Raw genomic sequence first — 17,048 nt, forward strand, 5'->3', positions numbered from 1 at the left:
GGACCAGGCGCCATAGCTCACACCTCTAATCCCAGTGTGGGAGTCTGAGGCAGGAGGATTTCTTGAAGCAAGGAGTTCAAGACCAGCCTTGGCAACAAAGCGAGACTGTTCCTACAAAAAAAAAAAAAAAAAAAAGAAAGTTTTTTTTAATTAGCCAGGTGTGGTAGGCTGAGGCAGGAAAATCGCTTAAACCCAGGAGTTCAAGGCTGCAGTGAGCCATGATTGTGCCACTGTATTCCAGGCTTGGTGACAGAGCAAGACCTGTCTCAAATAAAATAAATAAAATAAAATAAAAGTCTGATTTATCCTTTGTTGTTGTTCAAGAAGTATGCTCTCAGAAAAAGCAGACTAACCACGATTGCTGCCCAAGCACATGTTTAGAAAGGCAAATCCAGCTGGACGCGGTGGCTCACGCCTGTAATCCCAGCACTTTGGGAGGCCGAGGCAGGTGGATCACAAGGTCAGGAGATCGAGACCATCCTGGCTAACACGGTGAAACCCCATCTCTACTAAAAATACAAAAAATTAGCCGGGCATGGTGGCTGGCACCTGTAATCCCAGCTACTGGGGAGGCTGAGGCAGGAGAATGGCATGAACCCGGGAGGCGGAGCTTGCAGTGAGCCGAGATCACGCCACTGCACTCCAGTCTGGGAGACACAGCAAGACTCCATCTCAAAAAAAAAGGCAAATCCACCCTCCAAATGATGCATTAGTGCGCAAATCATTCAAAGACTAAATGTTGGTGACTTTGGCAGTGGTGATTTTTTTGAGTGTATGCATGCATGAATGAATGAAAGGCCTTCCTAAGGTCTGGCTTGGAGGCATTTACTGGGCCTTGGGGGCATTCTCAGCTCTCCTCGGATTACCCACTCTCCCTTCCCTTTGGGGTGCTTTGGAGAGAGACGCCAAGGTACTGAGACCAGCATCTTGGGAACTGCAGGACATGCCTTGCAAAGACAGATACTTTCTGGGAGTCATTTTTCTGCCTGTTCTGCAGACACTTGGTGATGCCACTTGGGGTATGTTATGCCCTGCAGTGGAGACAGTCTGCTAGCTAGACCCACATCCTGCCCCCCTACCTTGTTTTGCTATTGTGAAACCAAAGGGCTAGCCCAGTGGGGACAGGGGAGGGCGAAAGAACACAGTAAGGTCACAGGGCCTGCTCTAAGTGTGTCCCTGCGTGCCATAGGGGTTGGGGGCCAGAGACAAGATCCCCCTGGTGCTGAGGAAACAGCAATGGATTTAGAGCCCCGAAGACTGGCATTTAAGTCCTACCTCCTTACTGGCTATGTAAGTTTGGGCAACTAGTTTACCTTCAGAAGCCCTGTTGCTTCACATGTAATATGCAAGTGCTAACAAAGCCATCTCAGGGCTGGTGTGAGGAATAAATTTAACATTTATTTATCATTCACTTTAACCGTGAATGCAAAAGGGCTTAGTTGAAGAGTAAAGTAATAAAAACTTATTGTGGTTGACTTTGGCTGTGAGTCAGATGATTGGTGTGTTTGACTGTTACTGTCCATCAATATTCAGTGTCCTTCTCCGGAGTCAGGCTTCGCCATGGGACTTGGCCAAATGTGAGCAGAAGTGCCCCATCAGTTCCAAGGGGAAGTTTAAAAGCTTTTATTAGCAGTTCCCCAGCTCTCTTTCCTTTGCCCTAGGGATGGAGGGAGCATGTGTGAAAATGGGGCCCTGGGGAGTTGGGGACCGGAGTGATTAGAATGAGCACAGCTCCCAGGCTACTGCGTGATGGGCCCCTTACACCAGTTGGTTTAGGCCACTGGGATTTGGGGGTTGTTACTGCAGCAAAACCTAGCCTGGCATCACCATACAGATAGGTGCCGTTTCTTTATGCAGTTTAATAGAAAAACAACAAAACAAAACACGCACAAAGAAAACACATAGAAAATAATAGCAAACACAACACAGGCTTGGGGAGATGGCAGGCGAGCCTGAGCTGGGTGCTACTTGGTGCTGCTCTTTGGAAGAGGCCGGTAGACCCCGACCACCACAGCGTGGTCCCTCTCATAGGGCTCCAGGGTCAGCTGCTCTTGGGGCTTCAAGTTTTCCTGCTGCAACTTCCTCACCTCAGAAGCAAACACAGCCTCGGCAGATGCGGTGGAGTCGATGCAGTTGGCCTTGATGGAGATGAGAAAGTGGCCCCCGTTGCGCAGGAAGGTGTGGGCGTTCAGGGCCACGATGCGGGACTGGTCGGGCTGGGCCACGTCGGCGAAGATCACGTCCACCATCCCGATAAGCATGCGGTACTTGAGCGGGTGCCGCGCGTCCTCCAGGACCGGGATGATGTTGGTGCGCTTCTTGGCCACGTTGACCAGATCGCGGCCGGCGCGGTGGGAGAACTCGACGGCGTAGACCAGGCCGTCTGGGCCAATGATGTCGGAGACGTGGGAGACAGTGGTGCCTGACGCGGCGCCTAGGTACAGCACCTTGGACTTGGGCTTGATGTGGATCTGGTCCACCCCGCCCAGGATGGCCGCGGCCAGCTTGGAGCGGAATGGGTTCCACGTGCGGTACTCCTGCTTCACGCCGCCCTCGGTCACCGTGACGCGCCTCTCGCCGTACACCGACTGGCCCGGCACCATGTTCAGCGTGACCAGCGCGTCCTCCGCCCCGCGGTAGATGAAGACGCCCTCGTGCCGGTGGGGCTCCACCGACACCACCATGGCGCCCTTCCTGCGGCGGCTCTTGCTCTTGGCCACCCCGCCCCGCCGCTGTCCGCCGCCTCCGCGATCCTTGCCGTCTCCGCCGCCGCGCCCCCGGCCCCGGCCGCCCCCGCCGAAGCCGCGCGCCCGTGCCCCGAAGCCGCCCTTGCCCCCCGGGCCGCCGCCGTCGCCCCCGCCGCCCTTGCCCGCGCCGCCGCTGCCGCCGCCGCCGCCGCCGCCTCGGCCCCCGCCCCAGCCGCCCCAGCCGCCGCCCCCGCGGCCGCCCCCACCGCCCCCGCGCGAGCTCGCCGCCGACTTCATGGCGCGCCCCGGGGCGGGTGCCGCGGGTTACCGGTGACTCGGCACGGGTGTCAGGGGGCTCCGGTGGCTCTGGGTGGTCGTCCCGGCGGCTGTCCGCGGGGTTAGCGAAGGCGGGCGGCGGGGGCGGGACCGGCTCTACCGCAGTCCCCGCATCCCGGAGCCGCCCCTTGACGCAGCGGCTCTGGCGCGATTGCATCACACCCGTCCCCGCGACCCTGCGGCCCGGAAGCCCCGCTTCCCAGCCTGCATGCAGACGCAGCCTGCTCCTCTTCGCTCACCCTGCCCCTTCCCCATCTCCCGCCTTCCCAGGGACCCCTGGCACTTCCCTGGGCCACAGGGACGGGGGCGTCTCTGCGGCAGGAGAGGGGAGGTAAGCATCAGCGTAGGTCCTGGCTGTGCCACCAGTTCTAGGAATATTGATCAGCAAGTAAGTGTTGATTCTTCAGTGTGAATGGGGATATACACAGAGCCAAAATGTCACGTTCATCCTCGAAGTCTAGTCTATGCTTCAAAATCACACTCAATCTGCAGCATTTTCTGGAGGAAAAAGAGAGAAAGAGAGGAAGGAAGGAAAGAAAAGAAAAGAATAATTGGGCAGCACTAAAGGCAGCAACAATGAGAGGAAAAGAAAAGAACAAAAGGAAAATAAAATAATAACTGGGCACCACCAGTGGCCCTAAGGCCGCAACGCAGAAGCGTTAGCGTTTGGTCAGCACCAGGGACAGCGACAGCAGTTGGGGCCGTTTTGGCTACTGCTGGGGGCTTTGGGGCCCACACAAAAGCTGGGAAAAGCAGGATAGGTGGTGAAACAACTGGCCAGCCTCCCGTTAGTTGAAGTAAGTGTCTACTCCAGAGAGAGAGAGACAACGCGCACCTGAATTGCTGAACACCTGGTACGTGCAGTATGACTTTCGTTCCATCCTGGACCACAGCTCTTCCCGTCTCATACTCATGGACGGCAACGCCAAGTCTGGTTTTCCCTGAGGACTGGAGTGTCTCCTTAATGGGGACCAGAATTTTATACACTGGAATGTGAACAAGAGATCAGTGAGCGAAATGTATGATTCCTGATACTCTACTTAGAGGTTCCACTTTTGCTGTAAGTCGAATATTTCCAAAATGATGAACTATACTTGGTGTCTGTGAGGGTTAATTTTGTCAACTTTACTGAGCCATGGGGTTCCCAGATATTTGGTCAAATAGTATTCTGAGTATTTCTGTGAGGGTGTTTTTACATGAGATTAACATTTAAATTGGTATATTGAATAAAGCTGATTGCCGTCTAGGATGTGGGTGGGCCTCATCTAATCAGTTGAAGGCAGAAATAAAGCAAAATCCTTTCCCAAGGAAGAGAGAATTCTCCTGCCCACTGACCTTTCAACTGGCACATCAGCTCTTTCTGCCTGACAACCTTTGGACCAGGACGTTGGCTCTGCAGATTTTGGACTTGCTGGTCTCCATAATCACGAGCCAATATATATCATATATATATATATCCTACAGGTCTGTGTCTTTGGAGAACCTTGAATAATAGAGATCCTGAGACAAAGACTTGAGTCCAAGTGGTTTGTGAGTTGATCTCAGGAAGCACATGTGGGGTGGGGGTGGGGGACAAAAACGAGATAGAAAAGATAGAAAGGTTAAGAAAGAACTGGGCACAGTGCCTCACACCTGTAATCCCAGCACTTTGGGAGGCCAAGGTGGGAGGATTGATTGAGCCCACGAGTTCAAGACCAGCCCTGGCAAGATAGCAAGACCCTGTTTCTACAAAAATAAAAGAAACTTAGCCAGGTGTCATGGTGTGTACCTATAGTCCCAGCTACTAAGGAGGCTGAGCTGGAGGGGTCGCTTGAGCCTGGGAGATCAAGGCTGCAGTGAGCTGTCCTCATACCACTATACTCCAGCTTAGGTGATAGAGCGGGACCCTGTCTCAAAAAAAAAAAAAAAAAAGAGGGTACGTTAATGAGTAGATGACCACAGTGGACAATGGGAGCTCAATTGCCCTGAGTACTCTCTGAGAAACTGTGTGGAAGGCATCTCAAAATTGTTCTGCTGCAGGTTGGAGGCTGGGGCATTAATCTACTGTCTTACTTTGTTTTATGTTTCTATACCTGAGACTGGGTAATTTATAAAGAAAAGGGCTTTATTTTTTATTCTAAGACAGGGTCTCACTCTGTCACCCAGGCTGCACAATTATGGCTATTGTAGCCTTGATCTCCCAGCCTCAAGGAGTCCTCCCACCCCAGCCTCCTAAGTAGCTGGGACTACAGGTGTGTGCCACCACACCAAGCTAAATTTTTTTTTTTATAGAGATGGGGTCTCACTATGTTGCCCAGGCTTGTCTCAAACTCCTGGACTCAAGCAGTCCTCCTGTTTCAGTCTCTTAAAGTGCTAGGATTACAGGTGTGAGCCAGAGTGGCCAGCCACGTTTCTTTCTATATAGGTATAAACCATCGTGCCTGGCAATTTTTTTTTTTTTTTTTTTTTACTTTTGAAGGGGTGGCCTGCCCCTCCACACCTGTGGGTGTTTCTTGTTAGGTGGAACGAGACTTGAGAAAAGAAGTAAGACACAGAGACAAAGTATAGAGAAAGAAAAGCGGGGCCCAGGGGACCGGCACTCAGCTTACAGAGGACCCACGCCAGCACCGGTCTCTGAGTTCCCTTAGTATTTATTGATAATTATCTTTACCATCTTAAACATAAGGGAGTGGCTGGACAATAGGATCATTGTAGGGAGGAAATCAGCAGTTAGACGTAAAAACAAAAATCCCTGTAACATGAATAAGTTTAAAGGAAAATGCTGTGCCTTGAGATGCATATGCAAACATCTCCTTAAACCTTTTAGCAGCATTGCTCCAGCAAGTCCCACCTTATTCCTAAAGGCGGTTTTCTCCTTGGTCAGTAAACAAAGCACACAATGGGTTTTACACCGAGTTGTTCCATTGCCCAGGGACGGGCAGGATTTTTAACCAGCAAGTACTTGCCTTCAAGTACTTGTTTAACAAAGACACACCCTGCACAGCCCAATATCCATTAAGCCTTGAATCACCACAGCACATGTCTCTTGCAAGGACAAGGTTGGGGGTAGGGTCACAGATTAACAGCATCTCAAATACAGAACCAAATGGAGTCTCTTATGTCTACTTCCTTCTATATAGACACAGTAACAGGCTGATCTCTCTTTCTTTTCCCCACAACTTTTTGTAGAGATGCGACCTCATTATGTTGCCCAAGCTGATTTCCAGCTCCTGGCCTCAAGCCATCCTCCTGCCTCAGCCTCCTGAGTTGCTGGAATTCTAGGCACAAGCCACCACACTTGGCACCAGGTATACTTTTGTTTACAATTGACTTGTTATTCCATAAGATGTGCCCTATAGGCCGGGCGCGGTGGCTCAAGTCTGTAATCCCAGCACTTTGGGAGGCCGAGACGGGTGGATCACGAGGTCAGGAGATCAAGACCATCCTGGCTAACACGGTGAAACCCCGTCTCTACTAAAAAATACAAAAAACTAGCCGGGCAAGGTGGCAGGCGCCTGTAGTCCCAGCTACTCTGGAGGCTGAGGCAGGAGAATGGCGTGAACCCGGGAGGCGGAGCTTGCAGTGAGCTGAGATCCGGCCACTGCACTCCAGCCTGGGCGACAGAGCGAGACTCAGCCTCAAAAAAAAAAAAAAAAAAAAAAAAAAAAAAAAGATGTGCCCTACAGTAATGATAATAATTACATCTGTGACTAGGCCTCAGTAGTAGACATGGGGCACATGAATCATTCCCATAGACTTAAAAAATGCATGAGAAGTTTTGCTTATTTTCTCACACAACCATTCCAACAAACTGCCCAAGGAGTAACTAGCCATGATTGATGTGAAACCAGAAGTAATGCTCTATAACCCCATCCCCATTCTCATTATACTTTAAGCATCCATGCATGAAGAAACTTGTTTTCTCTAAGCCATGGTCCACTTCCAAATGTGACTGACTCTAGGGATCTGGTCTCCACCCCAGTGACAGGTGCAGCTACATTTGCTCAAGAGGAGTTGGGCTATGATGCAGTAACACAGAACTCCAAAATCTCAATGTATTAATACAACTATGTTTATTTCTTATGTTTTATGTCCACTGAGAGTCAGTAGGAGGTTTGCACCACACAGCCACTGAAGAACTCAGGCCCTATCATCTTGTGGCTGCAACATGAGAAAAAAGAGTGCCTCCACTGTACCGCTGAAGAAGAGAGTGCAGATAACTCACAGCCTTTTTGTATGTTTAGTCAAGACTTTGACACAATCATATCCACTCACCAAGGATTGCAGCCTTGATATCCCAGGCTCAAGCAATTCTCCCACCTCAGCCTCCTGGCTGATGACTGGCCAAAGTCAGTCACATGGCCTGCCTAGCTGAAAGACAGTTGAGATATGTGGGTGCCATAATTGGGGAAGAGTAAATGTTTTTACCTAGTTGTCTACTGCATAATGCCAGCTGGCACACCTGAATCAGTGTACCCAACACAAACACCTCAGGTAAAATTTACTGTTCGGCATGTATATATTTAAATTTACTCATCAAGACAAAATATAATACCTCCTTCCTAACACATGACTAAAACTCAGAATCATAGTCAACTCCCAATAATATATCTAATATAGCTGATTAATTAGAAAAAGAAACTCTTCTCCCTTTTTCTAGCCTCTGGGCCTTGGAGAGTAGCTAAAATCCCTTATTTGGGATGTCATCGTTTGGCCATTACCTCTGCTGGGGGACACTTGGTCTCTTGGTGGCTCAGACTCTCACTCCATTCCCCACTGTAGAACTAGTGGCTGCCATTCAGGAAATGCTCAAAAAGCTTAGCTGGACTATTTTTGCAAAGGTCTTCTTTCCATAAGACACCTTAGAAATTCTCTAATTCTTCATTTTATGGAATAAGAATCTGAGATTTGGGCTGGGCGCAGTGGCTCATGCCTGTAATCCTAGCACTTTGGGAGGCTAAGGTGGGTGGATCACTTGAGCTCAGGAATTCGAGACCAACCTGGAAAACATAGTGAGACCCCATCTCAATATATAAAAAAATTTCTACAAGTATCAAACTCCTACAATCTGAAATCCCCACAAAAATTAGTGAGTCTAACTGTGCTCCCCTTCAATCCAGTATATTTTATTTTTTATAAACACCATGTATATTTATGTAATTAAATTGGTATGAAAATGCAAAGCAAGCCAAACAACACAGCAAAAAAAAATTGTTTTACTTTAGATGACCCCGTGTACTCTCATTAACCAGTGAAATTTCTATAATGCAACCAAGTATTTTTTTGATGTGTACAAATGTATGGGGTACATGAGATGTTTTGTTACATGTATAATGCAGTGATCAAATCAGGGTATTTAAAGTATCCATCACCAGAGTACAGTACATTTTTATTAAGTATTGTCACCCTACTCAGCTATCAAGCATTGAATTTGTTCCTTCTATCTTACTGTATGTTTGTACCTTTTTCTTTTTTTGAGACGGAGTCTCCTCTGTCACCCAGGCTGAAGCGCAGTGGCGTGATCTCAGTTCACTGCAACCTCCTCCTCCCAGGTTCAAGCGATTCTTGTGCCTCACGCTTCATGAGTAGCTGGGATTACAGGCACATGCCACCATGCCTGGTTTTTTTTTTTTTTTTTTTTTTTTGTATTTTCAGGAGAGATGTAGTTTCACCATGTTGGCCAGGCTGGTCTCGAACTCCTGACCTCAGGTGATCCGCCCATCTCAGCTTCCCAAAGTGCTGGGATTACAGGTGTGAGCCACCTCGCCAGGCCTGTATGTTTGTACCTTTTAACCCACTTCTCTTCCATCTTCCCTCCTCCCCACATTCACCCTTCCCAGTCTCTGTTATCTGTTTTTCCACTCTCTACCTCCATGTGATCAAATTTTTTAGCTCCCAGCCAGGCACGGTGACTCACACCTGTAATCTCAGCAGTTTGGGAGCTGAGGCAGGTGATCACTTGAGCCCAGGAGTTCAAGACCAGCCTGGGCAACATGGCAAAACCCCATCTCTACCAAAAATACAAATATTAGCCAGGCATGGTGGCACATGCCTGTAGCCCCAGCTACTCAGGAGGCTGAGGTGGGAGGATCACTTGAGCCCGGGAGGTGGAGGAGCTATGATGATCATGCCACTGCACTCCAGCCTGGGCAACAGAACTAGACCGTTTAAAAAAAAAATTGTTTTTTAGCTCCCACATATAAGTGAGAACATGGGATATTTGTCTGTTTGTGCCTGGCTCATTGCACTTAAGACAATTACCTCCATCGACTGAACATTATTTAGCCAATTTTCTAGAATATTAATCCTGGCCATTTTGGGCTGACACTGGCCAAGAAGCAAAGTCAAAAATGATGAGAAAATTAGCATAAAATTAATTATAGATGCATATTAACTTCTCTGTACCATTTATGCCCTAGTTTAAATCTGCTTTTAAAATTTATTTGAGTAAGTGTGGGCCAGGTGCTGTGCAGTGGTTCACGCCTGTAATCTCAGCAGTTTGGGAGGCTGAGGTGGGTGCATCCCTTGAGGTCAGGAGTTCAAGACCAGCCTGGCCAACGTGGTGAAACTCTGTCTCTACAAAAATACAAAAATTAGTCGGGCATGCTCACTTTGTCACCCAGGCTAGGGTGCAGTGGCATCATCACAGCTCACTGTGACCTTTGCCTCTCAGGCTCAAGCGATCCTCCCACCTTGGCTTTCAGAGTAGCTGGGACTACAGGCATCTTGAATAGATGTGACAAGAGTGGACAACTTTGTTTCTAATCTATTGAGATGCTCATGTAGGGTATTTATTTCACTCTTCAGTTTATTAGTATGATGTATTACTGTGAACTTTTGTTTTTGAGACAGGGTCTTGCTTTGTTGCCCAGACTGGAGTACAGCGGCCCAGGCTCAGCTCACTGCAACCTCTGCCTCCCAGGTTCAGGCAATTCTCACGCCTCAGCCACCCAAACAGCTGGGATGCCACCACACCCAGCTAATTTTTGCATTTTTTTGTAGACATGGGATTTCACCACATTGGCCAGGGTGGTCTCAAACTCCTGACTTCAATCAGTTGACCTGCCTCTGCTGCCCAGAGTGCTGGGATTACAGGTGTGAACCTCCATGCCAGCCTGTGATTTTACTTCATATGTTGAATCACCTTTACATTTCTCAGATAAATCCTACCTGGTCATGTGTATAGTGCTTTTAGTATTTTGCTGAATTTAGTTTGCGAGTAATGAGAGTTTTTTGTATCTGTGATAACTGATCTGAAGTTTTCTTATTTTATGATGCTTTTGGTTTGAATATTGGGGTAGTAATATCCTTATAGCATGAGTTAAAAAGCAATCCTCCTTTTTTTGAAGAGTTTGAGAAGGATTGGTGTTAAGTCTTCTTTAAAGATTTGGTAAGAATTCACCAGAAAAGCCATCTGGTCCTTGGCTTTTCTTTGTCGGAAATTTTTTGAGTATTGACTCAATCCCTTTGCTACATAGGTCTATTCAGATTTTGAGACAGTTTAGATAGTTTGTATGTTTCTAGGAATTTGTTCATTTCATTTAAATTGTCTAATTTTTTTTAGCATACAATTGTATTCTCTATTCTTTTTATTTTGTAAGGTCAATAGTAACCTCTCTACTCTCATGCCTGATTTTAATAATTTGAATCTTATCTTTTTCTTCTCAGTCTAGCTATAAAGGTTTGTCAATTTTGCTGATCTTTTTTTTTTTTTTTTTTTTTTTTGAGACGGAGTCTAGCTCTGTCGCCCAGGCTGGAGTGCAGTGGCGTGATCTCGGCTCACTGCAAGCTCCGCCTCCCGGGTTTACGCCATTCTCCTGCCTCAGCCTCCCGAGTAGCTGGGACTACAGGCGCCTGCCATCTCGCCCGGCTAGTTTTTTGTATTTTTTAGTAGAGACGGGGTTTCACCGTGTAGACCAGGATGGTCTCGATCTCCTGACCTCGTGATCCTCCCGTCTCGGCCTCCCAAAGTGCTGGGATTACAGGCTTGAGCTGAGCCACCACGCCTGGCCCCAATTTTGCTGATCTTAAGAAAACAACTTTTGGTTTAATTCATTTTCTCTACTGTTTTTCTATGCTGTAACTCATTCATGTCCACCATAATCTTTATCATTTTCTTCTTTCTGCCTTCAATATGTTAAATAGGTATTTTTCATTTTAGTGTAATATTTTAATTACCTTGTCATTTTTCTTCCTATATATTTTGGAGTTTTTTTCTTGGTGGCTGCCCTGAGGGTTACAATTAACATCTTAATTTATAACAATCAAGTTCAGATTAGTATCAACTTAATTTCAGTAGTATACAAAATCTTTACTCCTATATAGCCGTCTCCTATTCCCTTTTGTAGTTTTTGTCATAAATTACATCTTTATACACTGTATGTACATCAATATAGATTTAGTTTCACTCAGTTGTCCTTTTTATTTTTAAAAATTTTAATTTTTTAGAGATGAGGTCTCATTATGTTGCTCAGGCTGTAGTGCAGTGGTTATTCACAGAGGTGATCATAGCACACTACAGCCTCAAACTCCTAGACTCAAGCCATCTTCCCACCTCAGTTTCCCAAACAGCTGGTACTACAGGGCATATGCCACCACACACATCTCCGCAGCTGCCTTTTAAGTAAGTTAAAAACAAAAAAGACATTACTGTTGATTTTTATACTTTTACATACTTGATTTTATAATCTTTTACACTTTTTAAATATACTTTGTACTATGTACTTGCCTTTACTGGTGTTGTGTGATTTTGTTAGTCTAGGGTCCTTACATGTCAACATTTAGCATTTCTTGTAAGGATGGTCTTCTAGTGACAAACTTTTTGTTTATTGGGAAACATCTTAATACCATCTTCATTTCTGAAGAATAGCTTTGCTGAATATAGAGGTCTTGACTGACAGTTTTCCTCCCTTTTGGCACTTTAAATGTCATTCCACTGGCCCTGTGAAGTGCCAGTGGAAGGTAGGATTGGCACTAGAATTCTCAGTGGGGGGTGGCATTGGGAAGAGTAACTGAATTCCAGCAAACCACATACCTTTAGATGACGGAAGGCTTCAGGCAGCCCTGTGTTTGGAAAAGCACTGAGTAGAGACCTAGGTAATAGATCTTAGTTTAGCAAACAGGTCCCTGTAAATTAAAGAATGGAATGAGGAGAATTTATATTTATGTAGAGACACTGGACCATACCACGTCAAACGTTTTCCGACCAACTTAATTTTCCTCATTCCTCACACTATTGTTTAATCAATTTGGGGATGTACATTTTAACATTTCGGAAATTGCAATGCATCTCGCAGTCATTATTAGTCAAATGATGGTTGTGACATAGTCATCACTGCCTTCACATGAATATCAGGACTCAGATAAATAATCCTGGGAACTACAGTGGAACATCAAAACACTGCATCATCAATGTTTTTGGTAGCATAGAGGATGATATTGTCTAGAAAAGACAGATGTTAATGACTGCATCAGAAAGTATCTCAAAGAGTGGGACTCAAGTTTTAAGAGTATTTTAACCAATTTACTTCAGTTGTATTTTCCTTTGCTAAGTTTGTACATAGTGATACATGATACAAAGTCTAAAAGACTCTTTTCAGTATGAAAATTCTAACTTACGAAAGTTCTATCAGTTTAAGTTTGTCAAAATTTTTTAGTAGTGCAAAACTATAGTATCTTACAATCTATAATTCTTAGAGCTATTGATATATAATATTGTAATGTCCTAGAATGCAGTAAACAAGCTTGAGGTCACAGATCACTCCATTTGTTAGGATAAATGAATGAACACCTGAAAATCGTGTTTTTCCTTTTTCTTTTCTTTTTTTTTTTTTTGAGACGGAGTCTTGCTCTGTCCCCTAGGCTGGAGTGCAGTGGCACAATCTCGGCTCACTGCAACCTCCGCCTCCCGGGTTCAAGCGATTCTCCTGACTCAGCCTCCCAAGTAGCTGGGACTACGGGCATGTGCCACCACACGCAGCTAATTTTTGTATTTTTAGTAGAGACGAGGTTTCACCATGTTGGCCAGGATGGTCTTGATCTCTTGACCTCGTCATCCGCCCACCTCAGCCTCCCAAAGTGCTGGGATTACAGATGTGAGCCACCGCGCCTGGCAAAAATCGTTTTTCTATTAACCAACAAAAAAATTATTTTGACTTCTTTTAGAGGTCAAATGAAGGCAAGTTTGAGGGTCACAAAGGCCCACAGACTTAAATGAGATTAAGGATTATCTGAAGTCAAATTGGTTTTGTTTTTCCAAAGGCTAGCACATTAAAAACAGGCTAATCAGCACAACCATAGTCATAGCTACTAGATACTGGGGCAGGAGGATCACTTGAGCCCATTAGTTCAAGGTTACAGTGAATGGCCGGGCGCAGTGGCTCACACCTGTAATCCCAGCACTTTGGGAGGCTGCGCCGGGCAGATCACCTGGAGGTCAGGAGTTCGAGACCAGCCTGGCCAACATGGTGAAACCCTGTCTCTACTAAAAAAAAAAAAAAAAAAATTAGCAGGGTATGGTGGCGCATACCTATAGTCCCAGCTACTTGAGAGGCTGAGGCATGAGAATCGCTTGAACCCGGGAGACAAGGGTTGCAGTGAGCCGAGATCGCACGACTGCACTCCAGCCTGGGTGACAGAGTGAGACTCTGTCTCAAAAAAAAAAAAAAAGTAGGCCGGGCGCGGTGGCTCAAGCCTGTAATCCCAGCACTTTGGGAGGCCGAGACGGGCGGATCACGAGGTCAGGAGATCGAGACCATCCTGGCTAACACGGTGAAACCCCATCTCTACTAAAAATACAAAAATTAGTCGGGCGAAGTGGCGGGCGCCTGTAGTCCCAGCTACTGGGGAGGCTGAGGCAGGAGAATGGCGTAAACCCGGGAGGCGGAGCTTGCAGTGAGCTGAGATCCGGCCACTGCACTCCCGTCTGGGCGACAGAGCGAGACTCCACCTCAAAAAAAAAAAAAAAAAAAAAAAAAAAAAAAAAAAAAAAAAGTTACAGTAAACTACAATGGCACCATTGCACTCCAGCCTGAAAAACAGAGGAAGACCTTGTCTCTATAAACAAAAACAGGAGAATCAGAACTATACTACTAAGGAAAGGTTTCTGATATTATCTGTATTACCAAATGGTATTTATATATCTATAAATTATGGTAAGACAATGTTTTTTTTTTGTTTTGAGACGGAGTCTCGTTCTGTCACCCAGGCTGGAGTGCAGTGGCGCGATCTCGGCTCACTGCAAGCTCCGCCGCCTCCCGGGTTCATGCCATTCTCCTGCCTCAGCCTCCCGAGAAGCTGGGACCACAGGCACCCGCCACCACGCCCGGCTAATTTTTTTGTATTTTTAGTAGAGACGGGGTTTCACCGTGTTCGCCAGGATGGTCTCGATCTCTTGACCTCCTGATCCGCCTGCCTCGGCTTCCCACAGTGCTGGGATTACAGGCGTGCGCCACCGCGACCAGCCAACAGTGTTTTAAAGATACAGTTATGGCCTTGGGTATCTGAGATGATGATGTTTCCAGTATATGAAGTTATCATGATCTTTGGTTAATTTAACATACTCCTCTAGTCTTTCATTATTTTCTCCTCCACCTCACTGCTCACTGAATCCTGTTTTTTTTTTTTGAGATGGAGTCTTGCTCTGTCTCCCAGGCTGGAGTGCAATGGTGTGACCTTGGCTCGCTGCAACCTCCGCTTTCCGGGTTCAAGCAATTCTCCTGCCTCAGCCTCCGGAGTGGCTGGGATTACAGGTGCCTGCCACTACATACGGCTATTTTTTGTATTTTTAGTAGAGACAGGGTTTCCCCATGTTGGTCAGGCTGGTCTTGAACTCCCGACCTCAGGTGATCTGCCCGCCTTGGCCTCTGAAAGTGCTGGGATTACAGGTGTGAGCCACCATGCCTGGCTGAATCCTGTTTTAATTCCTAAAATCTCCTGAGTCTTCTGACCCAAGGGCTCAATAGTCTAGGTGAACTGTCTTCGCAGTTAGTAGAGTGAGAGGAAACTGCTTAGCCTCCCCATGTTTGTTGGAGGGAGCAGCAATCTAATGTGGACATGTTAGACTTACACATACCAGTTAGTTTGTGAATGGAAGCTATTATTATAACTCATTAAGATCCTATCTAAGGTTCCTCTAAGCTTGGAGACTTTTAGAAATAGCATGGTATGATACAATTCATGCTCATTAAGCATTCATTTTTCTATTGTGTTGGCTTTACATGGAATCTCATTTCATTTTTGTGTTGGCAGATTCCATTAACTGCTGACTCAATAATCAGTGTGCTGAGCTGTACCCCAAAACCTCTCACTGCCACTACCAATCTCTGTATTCTGTGCTGCTACAAAGACTCCAATTTCATGAAATGAGACAATATGCCCTACCCACGGGATGAATAGTGACTGGTCTAAGGAAATCATGGCAATCCTCTTCTTAGCTTGGACAGTCACTCTAGGTTTCTACCTTCCTTTGCAACTGGGATTGGCATCTGGCCAATGAGGTGTTAAAAGTTAAATTTTGAGCTTCAGGAAAATTTCCAATCTACGTTTCCTTGCCCCCTTCTCCCGAACCCAAGTCTGTTATATTGCCAATGTCACCTTTTCTTAAAATGGAAATAGCCTGAATTTGGGATTTTTGTGAATCTTAATTTTGTTCCTGAGCAATCCAGGGCAAGTTACTTATCTCTGCGCAGTCTCAAGTTTTGTTACTTGTAAAACAGGGTAAGTATCTCTCACAGAACAATGAAATGAAACATGAATGGGACAATGAAAAGGTGTAAATTCTTGGGGCCTTTTCAGGGTCAATAAATGGGATTTCTTATCTAATTAAAATTAATAAAACACATTCCTACAAAGTCAATACACTCTCACTGTGGTGCACAAATCCTGTTATTTCGTGGCCTCCACTAAGTCATTTTGGTTTAATGCTCAGCAAGATGTAAGCATATTTGTGGAAGTGATTTTTTTCTTTTTAGAATTCTAGCTGTTAAAGAACCACATTTTGCATAGCTGACAAATTTTCTTTACTTATGTTTGCGTCCACATGATTGTAAAAAAGCAAACCAGTGCCAATGGCCACTTTGGTAAAAACACACAGTGTTCAAACCTACGAAGGATTACATCCTCTGGACAGGTTTTATTCCCAGGATATCGAACCCCTTGGCCATGACAGCAGCTACTGCTTCACATAGCAGCATACGCCACATATTCACCTTCAATATTTTTCCTGAAAAGACAAAAAAAGTTATTAACTTGTTTTCCTTTTTGAAAATCATTATTAAAGAATCTATGTTACTTGGAAATTTTAGTTAGAAGTGCACACAGCCCAACCCACAGATGTTTTCGGGTTTTAACTAGAATCTTTACTTTAAAATATGCAGACAATTTAAAAAATAAAGGTATTTCTGTTAAGAAATATGTTTTTAACTATTAAGAGAGATAAGGTCTGCAATGATGAGAACAGTAAATTTTACCTTTTAAAAATTTTTCCTAGGCCTCATGGTCTGAAATAACTATAAACTTCATTATCATATTGATTTTTTTTCCCTAGTAGAGTTTCAGTCCTCAGGCATGACTTTAACAAATGCCTACTTGCCTTATAATACATTAATTCCGGCTACTTCATTAACTGTGTAATATGACAGAGTGCAGAGAGCCTAAGGTAAGAAAAGATAACAATTGTTTTCTAAGAAGTTTCCATTATCAAAAACACCCAAGATTCCTTCTGGGAGCCACAAACACAGTGTGTTTGTTGGAAACGTCCTACTCTCAGTCATCTTCCAGTTGTTTTCTTTGGAGTCCTAAGGTTCCATCTCATGTGCCTAATCGTAGAAAAACAGACTAAGTGGGCAGAGTTTCATTTCTGGTTTAAAGCACTACTTCACATTTTGTCTTTTATATATGATACGGATCACTGTGCAACTGTTAGGGGAAAAGTGGAAGTTTCCATGAATAAAATAAATCTGAAAACCACTCTCACACAATTCAAATGCTTTGATGGCACCCCATCCCTAATATGGCTACTAAATGAGACACTTGGAGCTGGGTGCA

The 17,048-nt window shown here is 45.5% G+C and overlaps 2 protein-coding genes across 4 annotated transcripts in view; both read right to left on the reverse strand.

The window, feature by feature from the left end:
- Positions 1–1,845: 1,845 nt before the first annotated feature.
- FBLL1 (fibrillarin like 1) lies at positions 1,846–12,492 on the reverse strand. Of its 3 annotated transcripts, XM_030926642.1 has the most exons (4): positions 12,037–12,492; positions 7,278–7,373; positions 3,859–4,009; positions 1,846–3,521 (listed from the first exon to the last, which is right to left on the reverse strand). In XM_030926642.1, the coding sequence occupies exon 4, from the start codon at positions 2,982–2,984 to the stop codon at positions 1,965–1,967; it is 1,020 nt and encodes a 339-aa protein (XP_030782502.1). In that variant the 5' UTR covers positions 2,985–3,521; positions 3,859–4,009; positions 7,278–7,373; positions 12,037–12,492; the 3' UTR covers positions 1,846–1,964. The 3 variants fall into 3 exon arrangements, with proteins under 3 accessions (XP_030782502.1, XP_010356494.2, XP_030782503.1); XM_010358192.2 differs by lacking the exon at positions 12,037–12,492 and having other exon boundaries at positions 7,278–8,529; XM_030926643.1 differs by lacking the exons at positions 7,278–7,373; positions 12,037–12,492 and adding an exon at positions 4,359–4,400.
- A 3,516-nt stretch (positions 12,493–16,008) lies between these two features.
- The window catches only part of RARS1 (arginyl-tRNA synthetase 1), a 34,876-nt gene continuing 33,836 nt past the window's right edge, over positions 16,009–17,048 (reverse strand). Inside the window, exon 15 of the mRNA XM_010358193.1 lies at positions 16,009–16,224. Coding sequence (XP_010356495.1) covers positions 16,115–16,224 — 110 coding nt within the window. The 3' untranslated portion in view covers positions 16,009–16,114. The remainder of the gene's footprint in view (positions 16,225–17,048) is intronic.

This window comes from Rhinopithecus roxellana, chromosome 3, assembly GCF_007565055.1.
Source record: "Rhinopithecus roxellana isolate Shanxi Qingling chromosome 3, ASM756505v1, whole genome shotgun sequence".
Lineage (NCBI taxonomy): Eukaryota > Metazoa > Chordata > Mammalia > Primates > Cercopithecidae > Rhinopithecus > Rhinopithecus roxellana.

Coding starts and splice junctions, on each gene's coding strand:
- FBLL1 (XM_030926642.1), bottom strand. CDS start 2,984: ATGAAGTCGGCGGCGAGCTCGCGCGGGGGCGGTGGGGGCGGCCGCGGG.